The sequence below is a fragment of the Achroia grisella genome, unplaced genomic scaffold (genome assembly GCF_030625045.1).
Source record: "Achroia grisella isolate CSIRO2021 unplaced genomic scaffold, CSIRO_AGI_Agris_v1 utg544, whole genome shotgun sequence".
NCBI classification, from domain to species: Eukaryota; Metazoa; Arthropoda; class Insecta; order Lepidoptera; family Pyralidae; genus Achroia; species Achroia grisella.
This window is the reverse complement of record NW_026712929.1, coordinates 3,604,414-3,616,124: the sequence shown is the minus strand read 5'-3', so window position 1 is coordinate 3,616,124 and position 11,711 is coordinate 3,604,414. Positions and strand designations below refer to the sequence as shown.

General features: G+C 30.1%; 1 protein-coding gene across 1 annotated transcript in view; it reads right to left on the bottom strand.

The window, feature by feature from the left end:
• LOC131847970 (uncharacterized) overlaps window positions 1-11,711 on the bottom strand; it is a 51,509-nt gene that overhangs the window by 14,580 nt on the left and 25,218 nt on the right. The window contains exons 12-22 of the mRNA XM_059197700.1: window positions 11,325-11,530; window positions 10,581-10,786; window positions 10,103-10,163; window positions 8,316-8,426; window positions 3,897-3,970; window positions 3,168-3,258; window positions 2,542-2,704; window positions 1,752-1,957; window positions 766-971; window positions 440-497; window positions 66-179 (exon numbers count right to left, since the gene is read on the bottom strand). Of these exons, the coding sequence (XP_059053683.1) occupies window positions 66-179; window positions 440-497; window positions 766-971; window positions 1,752-1,957; window positions 2,542-2,704; window positions 3,168-3,258; window positions 3,897-3,970; window positions 8,316-8,426; window positions 10,103-10,163; window positions 10,581-10,786; window positions 11,325-11,530 (1,496 nt within the window). The remainder of the gene's footprint in view (window positions 1-65; window positions 180-439; window positions 498-765; window positions 972-1,751; window positions 1,958-2,541; window positions 2,705-3,167; window positions 3,259-3,896; window positions 3,971-8,315; window positions 8,427-10,102; window positions 10,164-10,580; window positions 10,787-11,324; window positions 11,531-11,711) is intronic.

The following is an 11,711-nucleotide window of genomic DNA, read 5'->3' as shown; positions in this document are numbered from 1 at the left end:
AACCTGTATCTTTCGATTTAGTAGTAATAAGTCTTTTATAATTTCTTTTATACTAATTTAATAACTGCAGTAACATCCATCTGCAGCGTTGTCACTAATCCAGTCCAGGTATTTAGTGACCCTGGTGTAAACTCCAGGATAACCTTTCCTTGCACAGCCATAGCCCCACGAGACGACACCTGAAATTAAATTCATAAAATTCTTTAACTTAAAGCAATTAGATAAATAATTGCTCATCGTGTTATAATAAAGTATAAAATAAGTGTTCTTTGTAGTTTTATAACTCCCAATTTTTCCTATTTAGACGATCTTAATTTTCACTACCTATACTAGACTTAAATTACTTTGATTTTTATTCATTGACAGTTACTAAGTATTAATTCTGAGTAAAATATTTTTAGAATAAAATACTGTTATTTAGAATAATATGTTTACTTACCTATTAACTCGTAAGCGTGATCCTTGTTTTCCGCAACCAAAGGACCTCCGCTGTCACCCTGTAAATATGTTATATTCTAATATTATTTTAAATGTATATAGGGCTCTAGTAGCTTTGTATACAGCTTTACTTCTGATGGTCACAGGTTCGATTCCTCGCACGGTGCAAACATTTGTATTCTTGATTATTACTGTTTGTACCAGTCTGTGTTCTATGTATTTATATCATTTAACTTGTACTAATAACTCAAGTCCTGCCTAGTTTAGGAGTAACTGATGACGTTGTGATATGTTTTAACTATTATTAATACATATAATATAACGTACCGTACATGCATCTTTATGCGCTGTGGCAGGGTATCCAGCACACATCATAACTTCTTTAATTTTGGAGGCATTATAATTAGTACTCTGGCACACTTCATTGCTAAGAACCGGCAGATCTGCTTGTAGAACTGTACACGACCAATTTCCAGTCTCCCCGGTCGCGCCCCAACCGGCCACTATGCCCATTGTACCCACGTAGTCTTTAGCTGTAACAATAAACTGTAATTGTTATATGCTTTTCATTATCATGGAAACGGCGCTATCGATTTGCATTAATATTAGTATTTTAATATTATTTTATATACCTACTACTTATGTATCTGAGTAGTAGATTATACTACTAGTATCCCAGATGGAGATAGTTATTGGCATTATCAAATGTCGATGTCATGGTGAACATAACACTTGACATGTCTTCATTTCGGGGTACATTTGAATCTAACGTGAAAGATGACGACCCTACCGCCACTATTCGAACTAATTTCTGATTTGATATCAGTTAGTCCGAGATTCATACATAATTTTTTTGGCATATTATTTATGTTTTTGTATAACATCATATATGTATGTACCCAAAATCTATTGCAAATAAATTTATTATTATAATTATTATTATTACTCCCGACTATCAAGCTATCACAAAACTGTCTAGTACTTAAATTGGTAGGTACTCAAAGCTTAGTATATTGCAACAATTTGCAGATTTTGCCAAGCAGAAGAGGAAACGCCACTACACATCCTATATGGTTGTAGCCCATGCATAAACGACATATCTCCTTTGGAAAGTATACAATATATCCTGAGGAGATAAAAACCATCGCTCCTAATATGCACACTACGTTATTAAGTACCTAGGATACATTTTACCTGCCAGAATACGGGAATAATTACAGAAGTATTTATAAATAATACTAATAATATAATGCAATTTAAGCAAAATACGAATTCATATCTAGTTAAATATTTTGTTAAAGTTAGGTACTAACCTGGATTTTTGGGCAAGCAAACAGGCCTCACAGCATGAGAGTAAGTAATCGGCTTATTCAGTTGTATTAAGGCGATGTCGTTCATAAGGGTTGTTAATGAGAAGTTGTGGCCAATCATCTTCACTACAAAGCGACTATCTGGTGGTGGAGTGCGGTCGCAGCGATTGTGTTCACCAAATGTTACTCGAAACATGAACCACATGAAGCTAAAATAATGTTAACATTTAGAAAAAAAGATAATAATTATAAGTAGGGTTACATTACACACCCCCGAAGATCATAACTGTCACAATAAGTTGTGAGTTCTACCCACAACTTTGTAAATTCCTCCTAATAGTATTAATAACTTCAATACGTTCCAGGTTTAATTGTTTAAATGATACCATTAGATTTTGTATTTTTGTTAAATACAACAATCAGACATCTAATACCGTATAATAATATATATGTATATAGTGGCCATCCCTATCAAATACATCACTGAGAAGTACAAAAAATTACTTATTCTCAGACCAACCGAGTATACATATAAAATTTCATAAAAATCAATTCAGTAGTTTAAGATTCCACTGCGAGAGGACACAGGTGACACGAAATTTGTATATATTAAGATTTATATATGTATAACAATAGATGATTAAACATGCTTATATATATAGGTACATATTTTCCTTAAAACATGCTAATGAAAAGAAGTAGTGACTCATTATAGGTATTCTTATACCGTCACCACACGGAAAAGTCTTTGCAAATAAACAACCGTAAGAATAAATTGATTCATTCTATTTACCCTTTCATGCAATGTGCGGCCGATATAACATATCGATCATTGATCAAGGAAGCTCCGCAACCGAAGGATTTGTGGTAAATGAGCCGCGCGAGCCATGGGAAAGCGTTCACAGGGGTACCAACGCCACCCACCACTCGCGGCTCTTCGTTGCGCTCCCCACAACCTGGAGCATAAGTATAAAGTTTGAAATGACAATGAAGATCCACCATCCACCATCACCCATGGAAATCACTCATTCTCTGTAACATTTTTTAAATTTCAATTCTTCTGGCATGAATTGAAGCAACTTTATAAGAAAATTATATAAGTTAGTTGTAAAAGTTTATAAGAAAGTTATATAGGTATAAAAATGCAACCAAAATAAATTTAATTAATATTTTTTATTGTTTCTGGGGATATTTCCGCATTAAATACCTATCGACGTATATCTGTATAAGTGTTCATATTATTGTGTGTGTGTCATATTATTCAATTCTAAATCGCTTATCGCACACAGAACTTCTACAAAATAAATTAAAGAAACAATACGGATGCAATAGATAGCGGTTTTGAATATTTTAAACACCTAAAAACAAAAGAAATAACAACAACAGTGAAATATTTATGCTTATGCAAATTATTCTCACCGCAATTTTGACAGTCGGGTATTTTTTTACTCGCAAAATAATCTACTTGTAACGGTGATCGAAATGAAGATTCAGCAACTTGTAGTCCATCCTGAAATATAATGGCACAATTGATCTCCAATAACTTAGCCGATATTGATAAAATCAATAAAAAAATATATTTTTAATAATCCAAAATAATTTACTTAAGTAAAGTTTATACATAGTAGTCTATGGAGGTATAACTATCTCGCCTATTACACCTTCCAACACGCTTTGTAAGCTGTGTGAATTACTATCTAATGGCTATGGTAGCAAAATACCTAGTCCTTTTGAATGGCAACGTTCGAAAGGTACCATGGGTATTAGACAAAAAATAATTGAAAAACTCTATTAGTTTTAAATAGTAGACAATATGTATTAGAATCGTAACTAAACTTTACTCAATATTCAGTATAGTGGAATGCGTCGTGAACTATATTTTATCATGAATCAATATAACCTAGCATTTAATGCACTAATTTACTATATAATTTAACAATTAGTAAGATGCTGTGTACTAACTATGCAGTAGAAAGTTGTCAACTGAGACCAATAAGCTTTACTTAAATAGACTATTTCTGCTAAGTATACTTCTAAGCACTGCTTACTCGCAAATATATTTGCAACATGTCACAGGTTATCCAAAGTATAAGATGTAATAACTTATCAACTACAGCTATACGAAATGTATAATACAAATGCGCTTACCTTATTAATTGTAAGTTCCACAGGCACAAATGCTAAAATAAATATTACAGAATAAATCCACATTATTCTAGATACTATTTGTTTTAATTAGACAAATTGTTAAGTAGATAAGATTACGTTCATATGCTCGAGGTTCAATGTTTTCGAAACACTAACACATGACTTGAATCTCAACGTACTTTATGGTTGTGTAGCCCATAAAATGTAGCAAAACGGGTACAGCAGTTCATGTAATATCTTACTTGTAATTCAAATTACCGCTAACAACAGAAAACGCAACCAAACATCGAACATTTCGAAATACAACTACAAAATGTGCTTATTTTACAATCAGAAAATAGCAGTCATTTATATTCATTATTTTTAAGATTGTAAGTGGATTTTACAGTTAGTCAGGAAAACGTCAATGTTGGTTAAAATATACGACAAAGGTAGATATATATATATATATATACGATTTTTTTAAACTTCAGATAAAAATACCTTCAAAGAGACGAATCAAAATATATATATTTAATCATTGTCATAATCTAATCAATTTTTGTTTAAAATAATACTTACTTGCTGCCGTATATATAGATATATTAAAAAACAAATGTAAGTTGTAATTTTATTTTAATATTTAATTATAATTAATTTCAAGTTTGTTATTATTACATCATTAATACGTTTAAAAGCGGCATTTTAACTGCCAATCAAAATATATATATTATATTCTGTCTAAACAGGTCATGATGTCATAATCTTTCATCTGCATTACTACTGAATTGCAAATAACAGAGTAAGAAGATTTTGTGATTGTAAATATAATTATACGTAATAAAATGGTACGTACAATTAAATTCTTCTTTGATTAAGGGGGTCTTCCTATGTGACGGCCTGTTTTTTAGGGATATTTTAGGATTTTTTTTCTACGACCAGTAAATATTTAGAGCTTCAATCATTTATTAACACATATTTGGACAGTATAAATATAAAATTTCAGCTACAAATATTCAGTCAAACTAGAGTTACCGCGCTCTGAACACCCCCGCCTCGAAAAAAATAGCTTTCCTCCACGATTCCGGCTGATCGGCTTATCTGAAAAAAAAAAAAAAAAACGGCGTTTTAATTTGTAGGCTTAAAAGCACGGAATGACCTATAATCAAATGAATATAAAAAATTAGACATTTGAAATAAAAGTTGCAAATTAGGCGTTTTTTTTTTGTTTTTTGCTATAAAAAAATCGAAGTTTTGAAAATTTTCGATTGATAATAGTTCATTCCATGCGTTTACATATATTGAGTGTGCCCTGTAAATTTCAAGTAATTCGGTCTAGCCGTTTCTGATCATGGAGGAAAGTAAAAACACAGTTTTGAGAAAAACGTTTAAAGTTTCAAGTCCGTTAAAAACTATTAAAATATCAACTTACCAATCGGCGATGCCTGGTCCATAGTATTCCTTCCTCTTCCTCGTGAAACTCTTTTAAAGCAGATTGTTCATCTTGAGTCAATGACATCACTTACGAGAGATAAGATTGCTTGGGCTTCACGACCAACAGGGCATCCCATAATCGATATATTCTTCATTAAAGATAATAACTGCTAAGTAGCAAATTTCAACAACTTTGGGACCAGAATGAAGATGTTTAGGAGCGAGTCAAATCAAAGAATTCAAAGATTTAAACAACGAATTAATAATTCGTCTTTCGATAAATCTTCGAAAACCGGTTTGATAGCACAATTAGGTCGTGATGAAATTGGTCCAATTATTAGTATAATAGAAACAAAATTGATGCTGAGGGTTTTCATCAGCATTTGTGATAGTACGTTGCCCAAACTTCCTTTCTCATATCTTCAAGCGAATTGCAAATAATCAGAGTAATCAGATTTTGTGATTGTAAATATAATATATTAATAAAAGGGAGGCGTACAATTAAATTCTTTTCTTTTTGATTAAAACGACTATTAATATTCTAGACATGTTAAGGGAGCAATTTATGAAAAAAAAAAAAAATCGATTTTTTCAACCCATCACATAGGAAGACCCCCTTAAAATATTAATAAGAATGCAATGCCATATATGATATGATTATAATAATTAATTAATTAAATAAATCATATCATAAATGGCAGCCAAATATATATTGGAAATGAAACGCTTCTATTGTTGGGAAATACCTATTCATATAGAAATGGGAATTTAGTAACTTACATAAATTTCATAACAAGAAAAATATTCACAGTGACAATTGCATTTGCTTTATATTTAGTCTTCCTAAATTATACCTAGGCATAAAGACCTTTATCTGTCTGTTTAGTTATCACATCATAAGTACTTTGGTACTACTCATAAATATTTTACATGAGAAAGAGGGAAGTGGTTTAAAAACCCAATTTAGTAAATACGACGCAGTATTACAAGTATATAGTTCATAAATCATAACACTTATCAACCATTTTGAGATTTTCTATCAAGATTTACTATAAAAAAAAAACAACTATAAACATAGGTATGTGACATTCAGAACGTAAATAGAAGGAAATCTTCTGAAAGCGAAACAAGTTATATACATTGTAAAAGATTATAATTAATTAATGAATGAATAGTGAATGAATGAATAATGAATGAAATGAATTTAGCACGCTGAATAATAAACAAAATTAACTATGAAATGGTTTATTAAAGAAAAAAATAATAGTAGGTATTTTAATTTGAATAAAAATTAATAAAATTTAGAGGTACTTTATTTAGATTTCATCACGAATAGAAAAAAAATATACAAATATTTGCATTAACCTAAAATAATAATTAACTTATATAATAATTATGGCAGAACACATAAAAATATCTTCTAGTCCTGTAACTCATTTGACTAGCCCTTCAAACATAGAGTCGTGAGCATATTACTGTTTTCATGTACGTACGTACTGAACATAAATATTGATATTCAAAATATCTTACTAATATTACAAATGCGGAAGTTTGTGAGTGGGATGGGTGGATGTTTTTTACTGTTTCACGCGAAAACTATTGAATGGATTTTAATTGAGATTTACTACTATTTAATTGCTTATACGTCATAATAACACAATAGGTTATAAATTTCACGCAGATGAATTCGCGGGTACCTACAAATAATTATTATACTTACTTATCAACAAATTTTAATACACACAATAATAAAACACAATATTTGCTAATTAAGAAGATACCATGAAAACTATTCAACTATTACACTTGTCTTGATTTAATAAAATATTTTTGTACATTTTCGTTCGGATTTATAAAGTCTAAACCTAATTGCATAAATAACTAGCTGTTATATTGCATTAAGATCCATTCAGGCGTTTAATCGTGAAAAGCAACAAAACATACACACTTTAACATTTATAATAGTAGTAAGGATAAATAAGATAAAACGTGGTTGCTCTAATACCACTTTTTTATAATACATATGTGGTAGATAATATAAAAAATATTTATATCGCAAAAATATCAAATAGCCAACATTCTCTACAATTAATCGAAAATATTGTTGGAATTTCTTTGGTTAACTCCATATTATGTTTTCAAGTCGAATTATGGTTACTGTGGTAAATAAATATCATATTAATAACATTTTTGAAACGTAATTTTGTTAATTAAACTAAAAATTACAATACTTGCTTTACTGACTTCCGCAAATTTTCATAACATTAGACTTTAAATTTAGCAGGTATTTTACCCCTAATTTAGCACAATTAATTACTTATATTACATTTTTATCAGTATCTCATGCTCATCTATTGTAAATACATGACATTTTGTAAAATGTAACCTGTGCTTTGACCTTACTTTACAAAATTCATTGTTTATAAATATCGTAGGTTTAATACAACATTATATTAAGATAAGAATTATAAATTTTAGGAAAACCAATTTAAAAAAAAAATTATTATTGAGTTAATCCATTACATAACGTAATACGTTGCAAGCATGAACTGTGCTGTAAATGTACAAAAATCTTTTTCCATGTACATGACTGTATATTATGTGCTTATACTACAGTTATTGGAACATTTATAATATGCAAGTTAGTAAAAAATGTGATCTTCGCGAATTTTAATTCTAAACGTTGTCTATCTATCTTCTAATTCTTACGGGATAAGCAGAGAGATTGTATGATGTCAAAAGAAAACATTAATCTCACTATTATATTTATAGTATTAGAGGCGAATATATTTTAATTTATACTGTCTAAATGTATACATATAGAAACATGTTGATACGTCGCTGTAGACTTATTACGTATTTATATTATTATAAATGCTGGTAGAGAATAGTTATAAAATATTTACATACAGATGTACATTGAGTTTTTCACTACTTTCCACAATAGACCAGACTTTACATAGTATCAAACTATTGTTGTAAATATACGTATGTATTAATCTGTACAATAACATGCGTCTTTTGTATTTTCTCTAATCCAATCCAAATAATTGGTAACCCTTGTGTAAACACCCGGATAACCGACTCTTGCGCACCCATTACCCCAAGATACGACACCTGTAAACAATAAGTAGACGTTACATTCTAAATATAATAATTCTCATTATGATATAACGAATATTTATAGACGTAATTCAAAATCAAACCTTTATTAAAGAAATAAATTCAACTTCTACAGTAGGTAGTTAGCGACGGGAAACGACCCCAGTTAACAATTTCAGATCAGATTATTTATTATTTCTAACTTTTTAGGGTGTTATTTCATTACTTCTGTCTTAGCTATAAAATTTATTTATTTTTTACTGGTTATACCGGATTAGCCATACAAAATTTTGAACCATACTTATTATTAATAGTTAAATCAAAAACTTTTTACTCCTTTTTACGTAAATTCTGCGGACGGAGAAGTATGAAATTTTTCATAGTGCAGACATTTAATATTTTTTTTAATTATGCATAAAATAATATATTAAATCAATAAAAAATATTACACCCACTATGTATTTGACAAACATACGCATAGAAATTTTTGTTAGAAATAAATAGCGCCTTAACAATATTCAAACCTATAATTTAAAGTAATTATAGTCTAAATTCGATAGGTCGACCACTAGTAATAATTAATACGTAAACACATACATAATTCAATAAACCAATACAAATTACTTTAATTAGGTATTATTATTTAAAGTATGCACATAAGGCACTCTACAATTTCATGTGGGCTGCAACTAGGGCTGAAGCTCCAAACATGATAAAAATATAACAGTAATAATTTCTATCAAATAAAGGACGTATGCCGATAGCCAAAGAAAAATATTTCGTCAATATTTTCATCCTATCGGCCATCTTTTCTAAAAGTGAACAATATTTTTCTTGAATAAAATTCTTTAAAATATCTTGTTCCTTTTTTTCATTAGTTGGCATCCCTAACATTTAACTTACTTAACCAACAGGTATGCTTTAAAACAATAGCTACTTAACTTTAATAGCACCTATCCTAGAACATAGTTATTTGGGTTAACTCCGAAAACATTGTACCTAAGGCGTTTGCTAGCATTAGGAGCAAAACAGAATATGCGTCCACCTTCTTAATTACTTAGAACATTCGATATTTCCCATTCTAAATTCAATATATAGCTATTTCCCATATACAATAATACATTCAAGTTTATTTTCGTTAATGCCTCTATGATTCATACTGCGTATTATTTCTGTCGTAACCATTATTTGTAATTGTAAAAAATACTAATTTTTCACAGAACAATACTACTTTTGGATTGTTATTAAAAAAATATTTATTCAAAATTCAAAATGTTATATTTAAGGCATATTTAAATCTCACCCTATTTCAGTTAGTTATAAAGCGCTACTAAATTTGATGTAAAATATTTTATTAATGTACTATATCCATCATTTTTTATACAATTCTTTAACAGTAATATGATGATATAGTCTACACGTACGACACTTACATGCTTGCTCTTTCATTGCACTAAAATAAAAGATCGAAATAATAATAGCTTCTTTTTCTAAATTCCAAACTTTTATAAAGTAGTAGTAAGTATTTTTTATACTTTTGTGTGATTATTTTTTACCATACTATACCTAAATATGTTTATTTTTGGTACAACTAAATTAGTTGCTAGTGAAAGGTACAACTTGCGCAAGGATAAAGAGCAAGACACTCGAAACATGTGTAATGTACCTATCCATCAATATTCATTACCTACCTATTAGTTCGTAGCGTTTGTCGTACTTTCTCTCAGTTATAAGTGGACCGCCGCTGTCACCCTGAAAAAAAAATGTTAGAAAGTGATCGAATAAAAAGTTAATTTGAATTTATTTGATTTTTTTTTCCTTTTTACATACAGCATTCTTATTACGTTGAAATGGATTTTAAAAAATTGGCCAAGCAGGTTTCTTATATCTATTAAAGCATCTGGTATATTTTTTATAAGATGTTATCTTTTATTATGAATGACAAATATATGTAATATTTTTTTTTTTTTTGGCGAGCATGGAAAATCTTAAAATATACAGACATTTATGAAGCCGACGCGATGTATCAAAATACACAGCACTATGTAAATCTCATACTATTTTATTGTAACAAAACGTTACTAAAGTTACTGCTACTGCTGCTTATGTAATTAAGGAAATTAGTTTTTTTTCTTAATTGGTTAAATTCTTGCAATTTATTAATCTTACCTGACACGAGTCCTTCTGTCCAGTTTTTGGATATCCAGCACAAAGCATATTGTCGCTGATCATCGAAGCAGTATACTTGGTATTCTTGCACTCTGCATTGCTGATGACGGGCACCTCGACTTCTTGAAGCGTGCAGGACACCTTCCCTTCTTCGGTGAGAGTCCCCCACCCAGCAGCGACCGCTTTCACACCAACGTACAGGTTGTCTGTCAATCGTAAATATTTTAAACACCTTTAGTGCCGCAGGCAATTTCGAGATTTCCCTTAACTTAAATGTTAAATATAAAAGCATAAATTTAGTGAATTGTAATGGGCATTGTGAAAATTATTATTATAAACGCAATAGTTGGTAAGGATGCATGAAAAAGTGATATAGAAATTTTTACCTAAATTATACAGATTGTATCGGCTCTATAGTTTAACAAATTATAATAACAAATTTATCTCTCTGAACTTACTAACTATACAGTAACACTCGTAACAAAATTAAGACTGTATAAGCGACATTTCATTTGTTCTATTAAGCAGATAGTTTTTATGTCACAATGAAAAACTATAAATTTTAATATTCTTCTGTGTAACTGGGTGTACCATCCACCCGATAATATGTGTTCTGTGACCTGGAATTTCACTGCCATTTCTCACCCTTCAATCAAAAACTAGCTTACCCACAGAGACACATATGATGACGATTGTGTGACAAAATCTACCCCTGGTGTTCTAATCGATATCATTAATACTTACTATCATTGGATGGAAGACATATCGGTTTGATGGCATCAGATACAGGCACTCTTTCATTCAGTCGCAGCAATGCAATGTCGTTGTCGAAATTTGCCAAACTGAATTTGTTGGCGATTGCGCGTAGAACAAATCTAGTCTCTGGTCGGGTTGTTGCATTACACCGGTTATGCTCTCCAAATGTCACCTTTATCATGAACCACATAAAACTGGAAATAAAATATATTAAATGTTAATAAGTGCATTTGTATATGTATTACCACCTATTTCTATTAAGTACAATTCTGCTACATTTGTCATAATATATTTAACTCTTTCCATATATTTTTTGTTACCCTAAAAAAGCAGCCCATATCAAATAACAGAAGCAAAACACTAGCAAAATGTGTG